The sequence below is a fragment of the Bombina bombina genome, unplaced genomic scaffold (genome assembly GCF_027579735.1).
Source record: "Bombina bombina isolate aBomBom1 unplaced genomic scaffold, aBomBom1.pri scaffold_812, whole genome shotgun sequence".
Lineage (NCBI taxonomy): Eukaryota > Metazoa > Chordata > Amphibia > Anura > Bombinatoridae > Bombina > Bombina bombina.
Genome location: NW_026512140.1, coordinates 12,634 through 34,966, shown reverse-complemented (window position 1 = coordinate 34,966; position 22,333 = coordinate 12,634). Strand labels below are relative to the sequence as shown.

At 37.6% G+C, this 22,333-nt stretch overlaps 1 protein-coding gene across 1 annotated transcript in view; it reads left to right on the top strand.

The window, feature by feature from the left end:
• The window catches only part of LOC128644142 (WD repeat-containing protein 41-like), a 124,458-nt gene extending 103,043 nt beyond the window's left edge, over positions 1-21,415 (top strand). The window contains exons 6-7 of the mRNA XM_053696852.1: positions 1,798-1,860; positions 20,809-21,415. Of these exons, the coding sequence (XP_053552827.1) occupies positions 1,798-1,860; positions 20,809-20,837 (92 nt within the window). The 3' untranslated portion in view covers positions 20,838-21,415. The remainder of the gene's footprint in view (positions 1-1,797; positions 1,861-20,808) is intronic.
• The last annotated feature ends 918 nt before the right edge of the window (positions 21,416-22,333 follow it).

Sequence of the window (22,333 nt, the reverse complement as noted above, 5' to 3'; positions counted from 1 at the left end):
CTCGGTGGGCCCACTCGTGGTTCTATCTAGGTTCTTTGGACTGTTGGTAGATTTTTGTCTCTGGGACTGCTTTTTGCAAAATGTTTTTTGTTCCCTGTGTTTCTTGGGAATCTGTTTTTAGATGGGTGCCTTTAATGGCACCCATTTTGGCATTCTGTGTCCTCTCTGGCTTGGGTATAAATTTTCCATAAGTAATGAATGCGCCGTGGACTTTTTTACCATTAGGAAGAAAATCATAAATTAAGCTTACCTGATAATTTCCTTTTCTTCCATGTGAAAGAGTCCACAGCCTCCCGCACGTTTTTTTGAGGCGTTGTTGTTTTTATCTTCTGGCACCCTTTCACCTTGATGCTTCTTCCACTGTTCCTTGTTCCTCGGCTAAATGACTGGGGGATAGGGGAAGTGGGAGGAGTATTTATGCCTTTTGGCTGGTGGGTCTTTGCCTCCTCCTGGTGGCCAGGTTCTTATTTCCAATAAGTAATGAATGCGGCTGTGGACTTTTCCCACGGAAAAAAAAGGAAATTATCAGGTAAGCATAATTTATGCGTTTTTTTTCAAGGAAAAAAAAAACTAGCCAAAATACCGGATGATCAAACGTTTGTCCAAGCCTTGATGAGAATGGCATTTGAATCTGATTCTTTCTGTTCTAAAAAGTTCCCTCTTTTAACCTATGCTCTCCTTGGACCTTAGGTTATTGCCATGGAAGGTTCTCTTTCTTTTACCCATTTCTTCCTCTAGAAGAGTTCCTGAATTATCTGCTCTGTCTTCTGATCACCCCTTCTTGATTTTTTATCAAGATAAAGCGGTCCTCCAGACTAAATATAATTTTCTTTTGAAGGTAGTGTCATCAGAAATATTATATATATATTTTAATCAGGAAATTGTTGTTCCTTCTCTATGAACAAATCCTTCTAACCCTAATGAACGCCTACTTCACAACTTGAATGTAGTCAGAGCCTTAAAATTCTATCTTCAGGTTACTAAAGAGCTTTAGTCAGTCTTCTAGCTTGTTTGTCCACTTTTCAGGTCCCAGAAAGGGTCAAAAGACTACAGCGGTGGCCTTTGCATTATGGCTAAAACAGACTATTCGTAAGCCTTACTTGGTTGTGGGAAAAGCGCCTCCAAAAAGAGTAACACTGCATTCTACTAGATCTCTATCTACTACTTGGGCCTTCAAAAATGTTACCTCCTTGGAACAGATCAGCAAGGTGGCAACTTGATCTTCTCTTCATACCTTTTCTAATTTTTTTCATATTGACATTTATTCTTCTTGTGAAGCTGCTTTTGGCAGGTAAGTCCTTCACGCTGCAGTTTTCGGCAAATAGGCACTGCTATCATTTTGTCCCACCCATCCTTAACATGGACTCTCAGCTTGGGTATTGTATCCCACATGTTATGGACACCTATGGACTCTCCTCATCTTACAAAAGAAAACAGAATTTATACTTTCTTTCAGGATCTGGAAAGTCCATAGGATTTGTCTGCATTTTTACTAAATGGGCGATAGTTCTTATTTGCACTTAAGCCTGCTTTCTGTCTTTCCTACCTTTTTCTTTCTTTCTCCTCTGCTATTCTATAAGTAAACTGAGTGGGGAGGGGAGGTGGAAGGGATTAAAGCTCTTGTGATTGTTCATGACTTCCTCCTAGAGGCAGGAAATATATCCTACATGTTATGGACTATTCTGAAATGTAAATCTTTTCTAGTCCTAAGCAGTTTGGATAAAGTTTTTTTTACCTGTAATACATTTCTAAAGTATGTGTGAATAGAATGTGATTGTAATTTTTATTTGTTTTTAGGCATCAGCGCATTGATTGAATTGCCTAAGAATTGTGTTGCTGCAGCAGTTGGAAAAGATTTGAGTGAGTGTTTTATCATAAGCAAAATATTGTACCAGCATTTAATATGTTATTTGTAACTGTACAATTCTCATTTAAGATATGTTTACCACCTTAAAGCCCTACAAAGCCTTGTGTATGTGTATTGTCAGTATATACCATGGTTATAAATATAATTTATTTATATTATTCTTTAAAATAACCTCCAATAAAAATGTATATACGAAACAATGGCAATTGTTATTTATTCCTAAATTCATGAGATTAGTTAAATTTATAAACACATTGAAATATATTAAGTAGAAACTAGCTTTGAATCAACTATGCACGCTTATTCCGTTACAATATTCTATACAACAGATCATAAAAAATATACCTTTAAAATTAACCTTACTCACAATGAATCGCATTAAAATATCAGAATATGGACCGCTAACTTCACAGTGTTTAGATAAACAATATACCAAGATACTTTACACAAATCTTATTGGGTCTCAATAGATTTAAGATAACTTTCAGACAAGTATAATTAACTTATTTAGCCCACAAATTATTCTATATAACTTCAATTAAAAACATCAGAAATTGTATATATTATTAATGCAAACAGCCAATCTATATGCCAATATGTCTGACCTGAAATGACCTCTTATTTAGCTACAATAAGGCAAATTCTAATATATATATATATATATATATATATATATATATATAAATAACTGTAATTAATGTATGATATTAAATATATATACAAAATTCTTTCTAAACATTAATATTTAATACCAGTATACTTACTACCCTTAGTCTAATTTAATATTAAATATAAAAATAAATTCTCTTTTAAAATCACAACTACGATATAACTATTATTTTAGAATACCTTTGATTTAAATATTTTTTATATATATATTCCACTTCCAGAATTTCTTGTGGGTCAAGAAGGATTTATCCACTATGCGCAAAGGTACAGGCCTCAAAATGTTATCTTCCTTTGTTCAAGAAAGTGTCCAAAAATGGCAGAGAATATACTTTGCACCAAAACCTGTGTATTTTTCTCTCCAAAAGTTATGCTTCTTTGAGTCTGTCTTTTGTCTACTGTGTGTGTGTGGGTCTTTATTCAAAATAAAGAATCCCTCCTCCTTTTCTTTAATCATTCCCACAAGAATTGGATAGGCCCTTACCGATGCTTGTCCCTGATTGGCCCTTGGATCTGAACATCTCATAGGTTATTTTGGGAAACGCCTCACTGAACAATCAATTACCTTTTGGTTGCAATACCATCTTTGAACTATAGGTGGCAGCAGACAACCAGAAATGCAGTTTTACCATCAAATATTGCTGCAGTTTAAATATCTAAAATATTATGTTTATCAAATACTATTTATTGATATTAATAAACCTGTCTGGTCACATGTCTGTCCCATCTAATATAACCTAGCATGCATTCATAGATACCAAACATGAGTATTCTTCATTCCTATAATATTTTAGAAAATGCCTTTAAAGTTGCATTTTTATGAGGGACTAGTAGTATCAATCAATGAAATATATTTCTTTCATGTAATTGGCAAGAGTTCATGAGCTAGTGACGTATGGGATATACATTCCTACCAGGAGGGGCAAAGTTTCCCAAACCTCAAAATGCCTATAAATACATCCCTCACCACACCCACAATTCAGTTTTACAAACTTTGCTTCCCATGGAGGTGGTGAAGTAAGTTTGTGCTAGATTTATACACTGATATGCGCTTTGCAGCAGGCTGAAGCCCGGTTTTCCTCTCAGAGTGCAGTGAATGTCAGAGGGATGTGAAGAGAGTATTGTCTATTTAAATACCATGGTCTTCCTCTAGGGGATCTATTTCATAGGTTCTCTGTTATCGGTCGTAGAGATTTCTTCTCCTACCTCCCTTTTCAGATTGACGATATACTCTTATATACCATTACCTCTACTCGTTTCAGTACTGGTTTGGCTATCTACTTTATGTAGATGATTGTCTTAGGGTAAGTAAGTCTTATTTCTATTTATGACACTCTAAGCTATGGTTGGGCACTTTATATATGTAAAGTTCTAAATATATGTGTTAAACTTATATTTGCCATGATTCAGGATAATCGGTTTTCCTTCTTTCAGACTGTCAGTTTAATTTTTTTGGGAAAATGCATATGAATTATATTTTTTCTTACCTTTAAAAAGATGCTGCCTGATGTCGGTTCTACCAAAGCTAAGTGCATTTGTTGTAAACTTTTGGTAACTGTTCCTCCGGCTGTAGTTTGTGCTAGTTGTCATGATAAACTATCAAACGCAGATAATATTTCCATTGGTAATAATCCATTACCTGTTGTTGTTGTTCCTTCATCATCTAATGTTCAGGATGTTCCTGTTAATGTTAAAGAATTTGTTTCTAATTCTATTCGGAAGGCTGTGTCTGTTATTCCTCCTTCTAGTAAAACTTCTCATATTTCAGATGAATTTTTAAATGACCGCCATCATTCTGACTTATCTATTTCTGATGAGGATCTTTCTGGTTCAGAAGATTCTGCCTCAGATATTGACACTGATAAATCTTCATATTTGTTTAAAATGGAGTTTATTCGTTCTTTACTTAAAGGACCAGTCAACACTGTAGATTTGCATAATCAACAAATACATGATAAGAAGACAATGCAATAGCACTTAGTCTGAACTTCAAATGAGTAGTAGATTTGTGTTAAATAAATTGCAAAGTTATGTCTATTTCCACTCCCCCTGTATCATGTGACGGTCATCAGCCAATCACAAATGCATATACGTATATGCTGTGAAATCTTGCACATGCTCAGTAGGAGCTGGTGACTCAAAGTTTAAATATAAAAAGACTGCACATTTTGTTAATGGAAGTAAATTGGAAAGTTTTTTAAAATTGCATGCTGTATCTGAATCATGAAGTTTTTTGACTTGAGTGTCCCTTTAAAGAAGTGTTGATTGCATTAGATATGGAGGAGTCTAGTCCTCTTGATATTAAAACTAATAAGCGTTTAAATTCAGTTTTTAAACCTCATGTAGTAATTCCAGAAGTTTTTCCAGTTCCTGATGCTATTTCAGAAGTAATTTCTAGGGAATGGAATAGTCTGGGTACTTCATTTACTCCTTCTCCAAGGTTTAAGAAATTGTACCCTTTGCCATCTGATAGATTAGAGTTTTGGGAGAAAATCCCCAAAGTTGATGGGGCTATCTCTACTCTTGCTAAACGTACTACTATTCCTACGGCAGATAGTACTTCTTTTAAGGATCCTTTAGATAGGAAACTTGAATCCTTTCTAAGGAAGGCTTATGTATGTTCAGGTAATCTTCTTAGACCTGCTATTTCTTTGGCTGATGTTGCTGCAGCTTCCTCTTTCTGGTTGGAGGCTTTAGCGCAACAAGTGTCAGACCATAATGCTTATAGCATTGTTAAACTTCTTCAACATGCTAATAACTTTGTTTGGGATGCCATTTTCGATATCATTAGAATTGTCAGGTATATGTCTTTAGCTATTTTAGCTAGAAGAGCTTTATGGCTTAAGTCTTGGAATGCAGATATGTCTTCTAAGTCAACATTGCTTTCTCTTTCTTTCCAGGGTAATAAATTATTTGGTTCTCAGTTAGATTCAATAATTTCAACTGTTACTGGGGGGAAGGGAGCCTTTTTGCCTCAGGACAAAAAATCTAAAGGTAAATATAGGGCTGCTAATCGTTTTCGTTCCTTTCGTCAGAATAAGGAACAAAAGCCTGACCCTTCCCCTAAAGGAACAGTTTGCGTTTGGAAACCTTCTCCAGTCTGGAATAAATCCAAGCCTTTTAGAAAGTCAAAACCAGCTCCCAAATCCGCATGAAGGTGCGGCCCTCATTCCAGCACAGCTGGTAGGGGGCAGGTTACGATTTTTCAAAGATGTTTGGATCAATTCGATTCAAAGTCTTTGGATTCAGAACATTGTTTCACAAGGGTACAGAATAGGTTTCAAGGTAAGACCGCGGGTGAGAAGATTTTTTCTCTCACGCATTCCAGTAAACCCAGTGAAGGCTCAGGCGTTTCTGAAATGTTGTTTCAGACCAGGAGTCGGCTGGGGTAATTGTGCCAGTTCCAGTTCTGGAACGGGGTCTGGGGTTTTACTCAAATCTGTTCATTGTACCAAAGAAGGAGAATTCCTTCAAACCAGTTCTGGATCTAAAAATATTGAATCATTATGTAAGGATACCAACATTCAAAATGGTGACTATAAGGACTATTCTGCCTTTTGTTCAGCAAGGGCATTAAATGTCTACAATAGACTTACAGGATGCATATCTTCATATTCCAATCCATCCAGATCACTATCAGTTTCTGAGATTCTCTTTTCTAGACAAGCATTACCAGTTTGTTGCTCTTCCGTTTGGCCTAGCAACAGCTCCAAGGATCTTTTCAAAGGTTCTCGGTGCCCTTCTCTCTGTAATCAGAGAACAGGGTATTGCAGTATTTCCTTATTTGGACGATATCTTGATACTTGCTCAGTCTTTACATTCTGCAGAATCTCATACGAATCAACTTGTGTTTTTTCTTCAAAGACATGGTTGGAGGATCAATTTACCAAAAAATTCCTTGATTCCTCAGACAAGGGTAACCTTTTTGGGTTTCCAAATAGATTCAGTGTCCATGACTTTGTCTCTAACAGAAAAGAGACGTCTGAAATTGGTTTCAGCTTGTCGAAACCTTCAGTCTCAATCATTCCCTTCGGTAGCTTTGTGCATGGAAATTCTAGGTCTCATGACTGCTGCATCGGATGCGATCCCTTTTGCTCGTTTTCACATGAGACCTCTACAGCTTTGTATGCTGAACCAATGGTGCAGGGATTATACAAGGATATCACAATTAATATCCTTAAATCCCAATGTTCAATCTTCTCTGATTTGGTGGTTGGATCACCATCGTTTAATTCAAGGGGCCTCTTTTGTTCGTCCAACCTGGACTGTGATCTCAACAGATGCAAGTCTTTCAGGTTGGGGAGCTGTATGGGGATCTCTGACAGTGCAGGGGGTTTGGGAATCTCAGGAGGCGAGATTACCAATCAACATTTTGGAACTGCGAGTTTCAGAGCTCTTCAGTTCTGGCCTCTTCTGAAGAGAGAATCGTTTATTTGTTTTCAGACAGACAATGTCACAACCGTGGCATATGTCAATCATCAAGGTGGGACTCACAGTCCTCAGGCTATGAAAGAAGTATCTCGTATACTTGTATGGGCGGAATCCAGCTCCTGTCTAATTTCTGCGGTTCAAATCCCAGGTATAGACAATTGGGAAGCGGATTATCTCAGTCGCCAGACTTTACATCCGGGCGAATGGTCTCTTCACCCAGAGGTATTTCTTCAGATTGTTCAAATCTGGGGACTTCCAGAAATAGATCTGATGGCCTCTCATCTAAACAAAAAACTTCCCAGGTATCTGTCCAGATCCAGGGATCCTCAGGCGGAAGCGGTGGACGCGTTGTCACTTCCTTGGAATTATCAACCTGCTTATATCTTTCCGCCTCTAGTTCTACTTCCAAAAGTGATTTCCAAAATCCTAATGGAGCGTTCGTTTGTACTGCTGGTGGCTCCAGCATGGCCACACAGGTTTTGGTATGCGGATCTCGTTCGGATGGCCAGTTGCCAACCTTGGACACTTCCGTTAAGGCCAGACCTTCTGTCTCAAGGCCCATTTTTCCATCAGGATCTCAAATCATTAAATTTGAAGGTATGGAGATTGAACGCTTAATACTTAGTCATAGAGGTTTCTCTGACTCAGTGATTAATACTATGTTACAGGCTCGTAAATCTGTGTCTAGAAAGATTTATTACTGAGCTTGGAAGACCTACATTTCTTGGTGTTCTTCTCATAAATTCTCTTGGCATTCTTTTAGAATTCTTAGAATTTTACAGTTTCTTCAGGATGGTTTGGATAAGGGTTTGTCTGCAAGTTCCTTGAAAGGACAAATCTCTGCTCTTTCTGTTCTTTTTCACAGAAAGATTGCTAATCAGCCTGATATTCATTGTTTTGTACAGGCTTTGGTTCGTATAAAGCCTGTCATTAAGTCAATCTCTCCTCCTTGGAGTCTTAATTTGGTTCTGAGGGCTTTACAGGCTCCTCCGTTTGAACCTATGCATTCTCTGGATATTAAATTACTTTCCTGGAAAGTTTTGTTCCTTTTGGCCATCTCTTCTGCTAGAAGAGTTTCTGAGTTATCTGCTATCTTGTGAATCTCCTTTTCTGATTTTTCAGCAGGATAAGGCGGTGTTGCGGACTTCATTTAATTTTTTACCTAAAGTTGTGAATTCTAACAACATTAGTAGAGAAATTGTTGCTCCTTCATTGTGTCCTAATCCTAAAAATTCTCTGGAGAGATCTTTACATTCTTTGGAAGTAGTAAGAGCTTTGAAATATTATGTTGAAGCTACTAAAGATTTCAGAAAGACTTCTAGTCTATTTGTTAGCTTTTCTGGTTCTAGGAAAGGTCAGAAGGCTTCTGCCATTTCTTTGGCGTCTTGGTTAAAGTCTTTGATTCATCATGCTTATGTGGAGTCGGGTAAATCCCCACCTCAGAGGATTACGGCTCATTCTACTAGGTCAGTTTCTACTTTCTGGGCTTTTAGGAATGAAGCTTCTGTTGATCAGATTTGCAAAGCAGCAACTTGGTCTTCTTTGTATACTTTTACTAAATTCTACCATTTTGATGTTTTTTCTTCTTCCGAAGCAGTTTTTGGTAGAAAAGTACTTCAGGCAGCTGTTTCAGTTTGATTCTTCTGCTTATAATTTCAGTTTTTTTTCATTATAAGATTAAAACTTTTTGATTTGGGTTGTGGATTATTTATTCAGCGGAATTGGCTGTCTTTATTTTATCCCTCCCTCTCTAGTGACTCTTGCGTGGAAGTTCCACTTCTTGGGTATCTGCTATCCCATACGTCACTAGCTCATGGACTCTTGCCAATTACATGAAAGAAAACATAATTTATGTAAGAACTTACCTGATAAATTCATTTCTTTCATATTGGCAAGAGTCCATGAGGCCCACCCTTTTTGTGGTGGTTATGATTTTTTTGTATAAAGCACAATTATTCCAATTCCTTATTTGATGCTTTCGCTCCTTTCTTATCACCCCACTTCTTGGCTATTCGTTAAACTGAATTGTGGGTGTGGTGAGGGGTGTATTTATAGGCATTTTGAGGTTTGGGAAACTTTGCCTCTCCTGGTAGGAATGTATATCCAATACGTCACTAGCTCATGGACTCTTGCCAATATGAAAGAAATGAATTTATCAGGTAAGTTCTTACATAAATTATGTTATGTCTATCTGACTTATTCTGTATATCAGTTCATTTGATATACTGCTACATATTTAATTTCCTAGTCACATCTTATATCCTAGAAATACATGAGCATTATAGTTATTTATTAATACATGTCTCAACAGTGTTTAAGACATGGGCTCAAAATCTATGAGGCATTTATATATTAACTTATATTATCTTATTTAGAAATCTCATCTTCACATCAGTTCTCCCCTGTAATGTTAATTAGATTTCTGGAAAACAAAGAAAAATGTATTTATCCTGAAATAAACTGGTTAAACATTTTTAATTGATTATATAGCTACTTATTACATTCAGCAAATACTTATCTAGTATGTTATTGTCAGGCATTTCATCTCAGATCTACAATTATATACATTTTTATACAATACTGAGGTATATCTTACTGAAGTTTAAATATAAGTTGTACTTTAACCCTTTGAGTGCTAAGCACTTTCCCACCTGGGTACTAAGATTTTTTATGGTTTTTTTTTTTTTTTAAATGTAAACTTTTTTTTTTCTTCAGACCCCCAAGATTTACACTGTTAGAAAGGTTAGGCGATTACCTTTCCAACAGTGGGTCTTGGGGGTCTGTAGCTGCTTAGATGCCTGAGATACAGGCTTCTAAGCAGCATGCCCCCTGCTCCTATACTTAACATTAAGTATAAATAAAGTTGCACGGTGACGTCATTGCGTGTGACGTCAGCACGCATCACATGAAGCCCCGGGGATGCCTGTCACTATGCAGGCACGATCACCAGGGTAGGAGCGGGTGGGAGACGCCAGATCTCCCTCAAGGTGGGAGAGTGCTAATGACGGCTCTGAGCCATCATTAGCACCAGATTGGGAAACTCTGTGATGGCTCAGAGCAGTCATTAGCACTCAAAGGGTTAAAAATGAATTTCAAAGTTACAATGCAACATGTGTTTCTGCTTAGCATCTTAATGTGTAGCTGAGGTTAAGGGCAATTAACAGGCCTGTGCTAATTACTATATTCTCAGAATTTCGTTTGCATATATTTAGGCCTCAAAGAGTTCAGTCCCAGACCCAGCAACGGTATATCTCCACATGGGGTCATTACCTGATGAACATTTCTTACAAGGAAGAAAGATCAGTAAATCAAACTTGAGAGAGCTATGTTTGTGTATTTCATTATCAGTTCAGACTGAGCGACTGCTTCCAGGGGCCTGTAGTTTATTATCTTTCTTCACTAATTGAACAATTGTATCATCCCTTTTGTTTTCTCTTAGAAGTATTGAGCAGCTATGGGGGTCAGTAGTGATCTGATAGGGAATCTTTTTTTTTTTTTGTAAATTTTTATTGAATTCTAAAACAGATTAACAACAATGAGAAAAAGGAAATCCACATTACAATGATAATATTACATCTTTCAGGAACTGCAATTTACAGTTTGTTTATCTTGTATATAGTCATTTGATTCCCCCTTCCCCGTCACAACAATATTTACTAGATTCTCACCTTCTAATTCAGGTGTCATTAATATAACCTTAAACAAATTGAGTGTGTCATCAAAACTTAGACAATTCTTCTTTAGTATTGCTGCTGCGCCGCAAACCATATTCTATGTCCTGTCTCTTTACCCCAGCTATATAGTTTATGTATGGAGTGGTCAATCTTACATGGAGTCCCTAGAGTGACCCTATATACTCTTCCCACAAAAACACCATAGAGTGATAGTCACCAATACGATTAGTGTGCTGAAAGTGATATTTTTCTAATGTTAATACCCTAGTGACCTGTTCTCTCCAGTCCTGTACATTGGGCACTCTTATCTGTTTCCAGAGTCTAGGTATCAGTTGTCTAGCACAATTTAACATAATATATAATAACATTGCTCTCAGTTTGCATTTTATTTTAGGTGTTTTATTTAATTTGAGTACAAACGGGTTGTATTCTAAGCGGGTAGTTATTACCTTTTCTATCTCTGAGTGCAGGTTGATCCAATATGTTTTAATGTAGGGACAGTTCCACCATATTTCCCTCTTGCCCACATGCCCTCCAATATTGAGTGCTAGCACCCGGGTAAATTCCAGACAGTCTCTTGGGAGTTAAGTACCATCTGGTGAGTAATTTCAAATTGGTCTCTGTAGCATTCATGGAAGATGGGGCTTTTCCCATTTGCTGGAAAATTGTTTGCCATTCGTTTGGTGTTAAGGACCCTTGTAATTCTCTTTCCCATACTTTGGTGTATGCGGGTAGTTGTGTGGAGTGCATTGCCACTAATAATTTGTAGGACTGGGATAACCCTTTTTTTGACGTACCTGAGGAGTAGCATATGGATTCAAATGTGGTTAATGGCCTAGTTAGTTCTCTTTTTTCTCTGTTGTGGGTAATATAGTGTGACAATTGGAAGTATTCATACCAGGTCTGGCCTACAAAAATGTTTCTGTCCGTCATTTCTTGTCTAGTCAAGAGTTTACCTTTATCTAAGCAAGTATATATCGGTACGCAGCAGTGAATGTTCGCGGCTTCTTCTTCTATTCTATAGTGTCCTATTGGGGAGTCAGTGTTTGTCAGGAGAGGAGTTAGTGGGCCTGGGATAGATGAGATGTCTTTTTTATTTTTTAGTACTGTGTCCCATACATCAAAAGTTTCTGCCACCAGGGCTGGGGGTAAGCTACCAAGTCTCCTATGTGTTTTATTAAGCCAGCATAGACTCCCCAAGCTGGACACACAAACCAGATTGTGTTCTAATTTTACCCATTCCTTGTTGTCTTTGTGTTTGCACCAATCTATGATTCTGGTTAACATGGTTGCCTGTTTATAATGAAGAAGGTTGGGTACTCCTAGGCCTCCTGCATTTCTATCCCTGTATAAGGTTTTTTTTTAAACTCTTGGTATTTTACCCTGCCAGATAAATGTATTTACACCAGCCTGGAGCCTATTCAAGTATGTAGTGGGTAATGGGATGGGTACCGTTCGAAAGATATATAGTATTTTTGGTAAGAGTGACATCTTAAAGGCCTGTATCCTGCCAAGCCATGACAGGCACTTGGTTTTCCATTCATTAATCTCTACCTGTAGTTCTTTTAAGAGTTTCATGTAATTTAAAGTGTAAAGTTCCTCTTTAGTTCTTGCTATTTGCGTACCTAGGTATGTCAGGGAGTGTTTTTGGATAGAGAAGTGAAATTGACTGCTAATATGTTGGAGGATTGGGTCAGGTACTGCTACTCCCAGTACCTCTGATTTAGTTGTATTAACTTTAAAATAGGAGTGAGAGCTAAATAGGTCAAATTCTAATTGTAGTGCTTTTAAGGATGATAATGGATTGGTCAGCGTCAGCAAAATGTCGTCTGCATAGAGTGATAATTTGTAGTCCACATTTTGGATCTTAAGGCCCTCTATTGCAAGATTTTGGCGGATTCTGGAGGCCAAAACCTCCATGGCTAGTACAAATAATAGAGGGGATAGAGGACATCCCTGCCTGGTGCCATTTCTAATATTTATGCCAGATGATAAGGAATCGTTTAATCTAACCTTAGCTGAGGGGTTATCATATAATGCAAAAATTTTATTAATCATGTGTGGTCCCATTCCAAATTTGATGAGAGTTTGCTGTAGGAAAGCCCAGTTCAGCCTATCAAAGGCTTTCTCAGCGTCTATCCCTAGGAAGATCGCAGGTATCTTTTCTCTATGTACATAGTCCATAAGGCCTATGGTTTTCACCGTGTTGTCCCTTGCTTCGCGACGTGGGACAAACCCAGCCTGGTTTAAATGTACCAAGTCGGGTAGGAACTTATTTAGTCTCGCGGCTAGCACCTTCGCAAATATTTTTACGTCTACATTTAGTAGTGATATAGGCCTAAAATTTGATGGGTAGGTCACTGGTTTCCCCGGTTTAGGGATTACAGTGATATGCGCTTCAAGCATAGTAGGTGGGAATGAGGTGTCTTTGGATATTTGATTAAAGATCTTCTGTAAGTGGGGTATTAAAATCGGGGCGAATGTTTTATAATACTGTACTGTGTAGCCATCTGGGCCTGGGCTCTTTCCTGTGTTTAAACCCTTGATGGCTGATATTATCTCTCCCGTCGATATTGGCTTTTCTAAATCTTCTACCTGTTCTGATGATAATTGGGGTAGTTTACACTTCTCTAAATAAGATAGCATGTCGGGTATTGCAGTATTATGTGTTTCCTCTCTTTCGATATTGTATAACTTCGAGTAGTAAGACTCAAATTGGGCCAAGATATCTGGTGTAGTTTTTACAGTTTGCCTGTTGGGTGTGTTGATATCATGGATGTATGTTTTGTATTTTTTAAGTTTCAACGCCCTCGCTAATAACTTTCCGCTTCTATTGCTCTCATAGTGGTATCGCTGCTTAATTTTTAATGTCATTAAATTGTGTTCTTTAGTCAATAGGTCCTTCAGGGCATCTCTAGCTTTTTGTAATTCCTCAAGTACTTGTGCGTTTTGTGGGTCCTGTTTATGCTTATATTCAACATGGGACAATGTGTTTGAGAGGTCTTTATAATGTTGTCTGGATATTTTCTTCATGTGTGATTTAATTTTGATAAACTCCCCCCTCATATAGCATTTATGTGCTTCCCACACCATGAATGGCTTGCTATCTTCCCGGTTGTTTATTGTGAAATATTCTTTCAATGAGTTAGTAAATTTCTCAGCGAATAGGGGGATATTTAGTAGAGAGTCATCTAGTTTCCAAATGAAGGGTTGTGTTGGTGTATTTGGCCATTTAAGTTGTGTTATCACCGCGGAATGGTCTGACCATGTCGTGTGAGAGATTTTTGAGTGGCATATAGTCGCAAGGCCTGCTTGGTTGGTCAAAATGTAGTCTATACGACTGTAGGTGTGATGTGGCAGTGAAAAGAAGGTATAGTCTTTTTTTAGAGGGATTTACAAACCTCCAGACATCATATAAGTTATAGTCTCTCATCATTTTCCCTAGGTATCTAGTTGTGTGCGTCGTGGGTCTGTGTATTTTGTGAGAACTATCCATGTGTGGGTCAATTGTGATGTTAAGGTCTCCGCCTATGAAGGTTACCCCTCTGGAAAAGTCTATTATTTTGTTGAAGATCTTTTTAAGAAATGGGAGTTGGCATACGTTTGGTGCATATATGTTTATCAGAGTCACTGGGCTGCCAAAAAGAAGCCCAAAACCCCCCAAGAACCTGCCCTCGCTGTCTGATGTAGTCTGTATGTGTTTGAAGGGAGTATCTCTGTGTATCAGAATGCTAACCCCACATTTCTTAGTTTCAGCGGAGCTGTGAAAGTGTTGGGAGTAGCGTGTCCCTAAATATCTAGGTTCGTTTTTTTTTCTAAAGTGGGTCTCTTGGAGAAAAACAATATCCCCTTTCTTTCTGTACAGATCTAATAGTGCTATCGACCTCTTCTGCGGGGAATTTAAGCCCTTTGCATTTTGAGATATTATGGTAATCGGTTTGCTCATTTTATTTTTCTCTAATTGTGGGTTATGCTAGGGTAGCAATTTATATGATAACCTTTAGTGGTAGTTTATGTTCTAAGTGTAAGCAGCAGCGCATCAGTGACTCCACAAATTAGAATCAGAAATCAGCAATAAAAATAATGAAGAAAAACAAAAGTAGAAGGATGACACTAAAAATAAAAAGATAATGAACAACTTCAAAAATAAAAATAAAACAATAATACAATATAACAGTAGTAATAACCTTTCTCGTTCTGTGTGTATTGCAAGACAAAATAGATGCAATCAGCACTTCACTGAGAGATGTTATGTAAAAGCCTATTATATTACCTATATATCTAGTACTAGATCTTATAATCAACTGTTATGAATCATAAAGGTGTAAGCCAACAATTTGAAAATATCATGAACAGCATACATTGTTATAAAGCATAGTCCTGGAACCAACAGTGCAAAAATAAGTAAAACATACTTTTAACGTTAAATTCTATAATTGTTAGGAGTAGGCAAGGTAATCCTCTCCTAGTGTAGCTAAGAGCTGGACTAGAAAGATCGTCTCCAGCTTAAGTCTATAGTCTATATGTATAGTGTTTTACCCGTCTGGACGTATACCGGCACTTTTATCCTTCTTCTGTTACGTGAGCCCTAGGAGTTTGGGCAATTCGCTTTGTTTGAGGTGGCTGCATTCTTGTAGATGAGTTGGCCTCAGTGGTGTAAGAGTCTGTTTGCCCTTTACTACTGTCTTTTGGTCGTTTTCTACGTTGTGGCTGTGGCTGTGGGTCTTCGTTTCCTGGGTCGATTGGGGGATCCAGGTCCAAAGCAGCACAGAAATCTGGAATCTCCGAAATCTTAGTACAGGAAAGTTTTCTATTTCCATGGAGGACGTATAGGTGGAAAGGAAATCCCCATCTATATAATATCTTCTTGCTCCGCAATAGGGCTGTTAATGGTGCCAGCTCTTTCCGTCTTTGCAGTGTGCGCTGTGATAGATCCATATAAAATTGAAGAACTGTGCCTCTGAATTTAACCGGCTGGTTTCTTCGGGAGAGATTGAGGAGTTCCTCTTTTTCCATAAACTGCTTGAACTTTATTATGATGTCTCTAGGTGGAGCTTTGTCTGGTGGTCTGGGCCTTAGGGCCCTGTGTGCTCTGTCCCAGTTTATTTCCCTGGTAGAGGTTTCGCCCCTCAAATGGGCAAACAGTGCTGGAAGATAGGTAGGTAGGTCTTTCGGTAATACCGATTCGGGTATACCCCTGATGCGAAGATTTTTCCTACGCCCTCTGTTTTCTAGGTCCTCTATTTTGTCGTGGAGAACCTCTATTAGATCTGCTTGTGTGGCGGTGGTTTCTTGTATCTGATGTACTTCTTCCTGGATATTGTTTGTATAATCTTCCAGAGTATCAACCCTGAACCCAATAGTGTGTAATTCTTGTTTGAGATCCGCCATCTCCTCTCTCATACATGTCCTTACTATCTCCGCTATATCTTGCTTAGAGGCTAGAGATGAGAGTACAGAGGACGGAATCTGTGTTAGGGTATCTGGGACTTTCTGGGGTCTGTTAGGCGATGGTGTGATAGGCATCAGCTCTTCTTCCTGTTCGTGTGCAGTAAAGGTAGAGTGCTGGCTTGTAGAGCTAAAGAAAGATTCCACACTAGGGCCTTTTACGTGTGTGTGTTTTGTGGCTTTAAGTGGTTTCAGTAGCCTCTTAGACGTCATTTTAGGCTTTATCTTTTAACGTATAGTTTAGTGTTGTTCGCACAGGTGTCTGCGCACTGATGTAGTGTGACCAGCACTATACTTCCAAGTTGGTATTTGGTAGTATACCCCTGTTTATGATATGTCTGTGTCTGGTTTTATGGCGTAACACCAGTTAGTCAAGTTATCTCTAAAGGGTGTTCTTTTCCCTCTAGTTCTTTTAAAGAATATGCTTGAGAAGAGCAAGGGTCTCCGTTTTTTATTTTTATTATTTTGCAGTTTATCCCTTTCTATTGTTGTTGCTAATTGTGTGGTTTCTGCGGTGCAGCTCCTGTCTTTAGAGTTGCTCTACCTGCAGCTGTTTTATTCTAGCTGCGTCACTGCAATTAGGCCTTGTCTCTCTCTCTGTCCTGTCAGGGGTTCGTGTGAGGGGATCGCCTCTACTGGCTTGGTCACGGTTGGTGCAAGGTACTGTCAGTACGCCACAGAATGAATGGCGGGCCGCCCGTTTTCGCGGCACTTTGTTATCTCACCCGGTATGTCCGATTCGGCTCCTGGTCCCTCCGATACTCAGAGTTTAGCACCGGTGGTGCCAGGGTGTTCTCCGCTACTGGGATCTGTTCCTCTCTTCGGATGCCTTCACAATTGGTGCTGCGCAGGCCACAGGGTTGCCGATGACCTGCTGTTGTTGTAGCCCTTAAGCTTTGTATCGCAGAGAAGCTCCGAAGTGAGCTAGAGTCCCACAATTGTTGCCTGTTAAGTTCAGTTAGCAGAAATTTAAGTTTGTATGCTTTATTTACATTTTTATATGTGTTGGCATACGGAGCTCTGGAGTTATGCTGCCATCTTAGCAGCGGCCAGCTCCGCCCCCCTGATAGGGAATCTTTTAAAACAATTCCTTTGTTCTCAGATGTTCTGTAATCAGGAAAAGGCATCTCATGCCTGACCTCAGATTTGCAATACACAGAATGTATTCAGCGATAAAAGTAGCATGCTCAAATTTAATATTTGATAGGTTGCATACTTATTTTATCTTAATATATATATAAATATATATATATATATATATATATACACATATACATATACAGTGGATATAAAAAGTCTACACCCCCTGTTAAAATGTCAGGTTTCTGTGATGTAAAAAAATTAGACAAAGATAAATCATTTCAGAACTTTTTCCACCTTTACTGTGACCTATAAACTGTTCAACTTAATTGGAAAAAAAACCAAACTAAAATAATGTGGTTGCATAAGTGTGCACACCCTCTTATAACTGGGGATGTAGCTGTGTTCAGAATTAAGCAATCACATTAAAAACCATGTTAAATAAGAGTCATAACACACCTGCCATAATTTTAAGTGCCTCTGATTAACCCTGAATACAGTTCAGCTGTTCCAGTAGGTCTTTCCTGACATTTTCTTAGTCGAGTCCTACACAAAAGCTATGGTCTGCAGAGAGCTTCCAAAGCATCAGAGTTATCTCATTGTTAAAAGGTATCAGTCAGGAGAAGGGTACAAAAGAATTTCCAAGGTATTAGATATACCATGGAACACAGTTAAGACAGTCGACATCAAGTGGAGAACACATGGCACAACAATGACATTACCAAGAACTTGATGTCCCTCCAAAACTGATGAAAAGACGAGAAGAAAACTGGTCTGGGAGGCTACCAAGAGGCCTACAGCAACATTAAAGGAGCTGCAGGAATATCTGGCAAGTACTGGCTGTGTGGTACATGTGACAACAATCTCCCGTATTCTTCATATGTTTGGGCTTTGGGGTAGACGGCAAGACGGAAGCCTTTTCTTGCGAAGAAAAACATCCAAGCCCAGCTAAATTTAGCAAAAACACATCTGAAGTCTCACAAAAGCATGTGAGAAAAGGTGTTATGGTCTGATGAAACCAAGGTTGAACTTTTTGGCAATAATTTCAAAATATATGTTTGGCGCAAAAACAACACTGCATATCACCAAAAGAACACCATACCCCCACAGTGAAGCATGGTGGTGGGAGAATCATGCTTTGGGTCTGTTTTTCTTCAGCTGGAACTGGGGCCTTATTCAAGGTAGAGGGAATTATGAACAGTTCCAAATACCAGTCAATATTGGCACCAAACCTTCAGGCTTCTGCTAGACAGCTGAACATGAAGAGGAACTTCATCTTTCAGCATGACAACGACCCAAAGCATACATCCAAATCAACAAAGGAATGGCTTCACCAGAAGAAGATTAAAGTTTTGGGATGGCCCAGCCAGAGCCCAGACCTGAATCCAATCGAAAATCTGTGGGTTGATCTGAAGAGGGCTGTGCACAGGAGATGCCCTTGCAATCTGACAGATTTGGAGTGTTTTTGCAAAGAAGAGTGGGCAAATCTTGCCAAGTCTAGATGTGCCATGCTGATAGACTCATACCCAAAAGACTGAGTGCTGTAATAAAATCAAAAGGTGCTTCAACAAAGTATTAGTTTAAGGGTGTGCACACTTATGCAACCATATTATTTTAGTTTTTTAGTTTTACTTACTTGAGTTGCATAGTTTATAGGTCACATTAAAGGTGGAAAAAGTTCTGAAATGATTTGTCTCATTTTTTTTTACATCACAGAAACCTGCCATTTTAACAGGGGTGTGTAGACTTTTTATATCCACTGTGTATATATATATATATATATATGTGTATGTGTATATATATATATATATATGTATATGTGTATGTGTATTGTCTACTGACATTCACAGATACCCTGACAGTATATATTGATATTGATCTAGGCCCATGTTGGTATATTTCATGCCACTAATTCGCTGCCAAATGCGATCGTAACTTTTTTACAAACTTTGGTATTCCAACTGAAATTGTTTACATACCACGTATGCAGTTATAAGACAAATCATTGTATATTTTTTCAGAAATAGCAGACATGCGTGGCTTTGACATTGCTTTTTGGTAATTAGAAGGCCACTAATAGGAGCTGCACACCACATTTCTGAAATTCCAGGCAGAAAAGGGGTTAATCAGGTAGCTTGTAATATTAAGTTTACCTGTAGTTAAGTTTACCAATGTGAACTTTAAGTGCTTTTTTTCATTTTTCTATTTTTTTATTTTCTGCAGTGTAGGTACACTTGCACACAGTTTTTTCAGGTAGATTGTTCCAATTATCTTGGATAACTAAACACAGTTCTTCTGTGGATTTAGGCTGCCTCAGTTGCTTCTGTCTCTTCATGTAATCTAAAACAGCCTCGATGATGTTGAGCTCAGGGCTCTGTGGGGCCCAATATCATCACTTCCAGAGCTCCTTGTTCTTCTTTATGCTGAAGTTAGTTCTTAATGACTTGGGCTGTATGTTTGGGCATTGTTATCATACGAATCAGATGCCTCCCTGATGTTACCGCATGATGGATATGTATCTGCCTGTACTTCTCAGCATTGAGGAGACCATTAACTCTGACCAAATCCCCAATTCCATTTGCAGACATGCAGAACCAAACTTGCAACTCAAAAGTGTACTGCATTATGCTGAAGATGATGGCCCGCAAGCTGCATTCTGTATTTTTCTGAGCTGGATTTATTATTGGGAAAGTGCAACACACTAAGATCTGTACGTTGCACTTTCGTAAGAATAAATCCATCTCAGAAAATTACCGAATGCGGCTTGATCCAAATGCACGTGTGTGTATATTTATATATGTATATATACATTTATATATATATGTATGTGTGTGTGTGTGTATGTGTATATATATCTATATCTATCTATCTATCTATCTATATGTATATATGTGTATGTATATATATATATTTATATATATATATATATGTGTGTGTGTGTGTGTATATATATATATATATATATATATATATATATATATATATATATATATATTGTCAGTATATTTATGAAAATCTTAGCAGTGCTATCCAAATAATATATATAAGTTTATGGCAGGGTTATAAACACAATACAAAGAAATAGAAACCCTTATCAACCATGCACCTACTAGACCATACAATTAATATAAATATCTGAATTCTTTTATTTAGTTAATATCCATAAACATATTGAACTATATTTGCAATAAAAGGAAACTAAATAAAAGTTTATATGCGTTAGAACCAACTCTTAAGATATGCTATTCTTCTTACAAAACCCAGAACAATATACCTTCACAATTCAGCCTTATTTATTTAACACAATGGGACTAAAAACCTTTAACATCCAAGCAATACAATTCTAAACAGTGTTTATAAAACAATAGGATAAAATATATATTCTGCTATTTAACTGCAATTTATCCTAATACAAAATTAACCGACAATATCAGAACTTGTATAGATGAGTTACTTAGCCAATTCAGACACAGATTTGAACAATACCTAGGCTTATAACTACCAATTTAAAATACAATATACTTCACCAATTTTGAACCAATTCGTAGCGGTCTTTAGGTCATCTCATTTGAAAGAAGGTTTTTGCACAAATCAAGGATAAGTTTTAAGCTCCTTGCTGAAGTGAACTTTTTTTTTTTTCAGGTATATCGCAGCCAAAATCAGATCACTAATTTTCAACAAGTTACAGACAACTCTCCCTTGTGCATTCAACACTCCCATTATATAATCATTGATGACATCATGTGGGTGGCACTACGGGAGCTGACCTTCCCATTGGTTATCTGGGAAGTCTAAATCGGATTGGCCCTTGGAAATTTCATTTTTAACAGCCAGAAAGAACCTTCTGGCTGTAGTTCTCGCAACATAACACCAGGTGGCAGCATACAGTACAACATAGCAATACAATACAGCATTTCTGACATTTTTAAGCAAGTTAATTTTTTTTTTATAAAATGGTTATTTAATCAGATCACACTCTCTGCATTAATCATATATAACCCCAATTACAGATGGTTAATATTAGGTTATTTTTTCTGATTATTCTGATACCAAATATGTTATATTATTAACATTTTATTATATTAAGGTAATTTAACACTGCTAATTATTAGCTTAAAATGCATTACAATGTTATCGGTATCCTGGCATTTATATGTGAATAATAGCTTATTTTTAATTCAGTATTGTACTGTATTCCAAGTGAATCCTGTCTATGTAGATCTGAAATAAAAATAAATGTTAATAATCACTTCTCTTCAGGTCCATAAACATCTATTCATGTTCTTAAACACACAGAGGCTAAGATATTCATGCTTTCAAAACATACACATATATATATATCATATATATATATATATATATATATATATATACACATACACACACACATCTCATGTCCATTAAAACATATACTGTTGCTTTGAAATCATAATGTAAGTCATTTGTCTTCACTGTGTTATTCTAACCCCCGACACAACGTCTGTGTTACGTGTATTCTGATGTTATCATCCAAACAGCCTGAGTCACTCAACAAGTCTGTGCCAATTATCAGTTCCTTTGAAGAATGTTTGTATCTCTCACATTTCTTCAGACGGATCGGCATTTCTCTTGGAGGAAATCCATATATTTGCTGTATCCTGAAACTGTGTTAGTTTCCATTTCCTTTCAAAATTACTTCCCCCAACATTCCTCTAAGTGACTGTTCTGAAATTTGGCAGGCCAAATGTTCCATTGTCTCCCCCTGTGTGTTCAGCATAATTTTACATAATGAATGTGGGAGATCTCTTAGGAACAAACCTTTGTCTACAGACCATGTTCATATCCACAGATCTATTAAATAAAGACAAATATACCTCTATATATTATTTAATAACATTTCAAATACCTTGACATAAATCCCCCTTTCCAATTCAAAAATATGTAGGACACATGTATTTGAATTGGATCAAAGTTAGTGGTATTTGGTGAGGATGTTGACCGTACACATCATGGACAGTCTTCTATGTAGATAGTCTGTCAATTTTGAACCTTCATGTTTATCAGTTAGGCATCTTTAAACTATAGTATGTCTTTAGTTCATTTGGGGATGTGACACTTCATTCTCCCTCTATGACTTGTAGTTGGGATCTGGGATGACACGCTCGCAATTGATTGATATGGACCCATT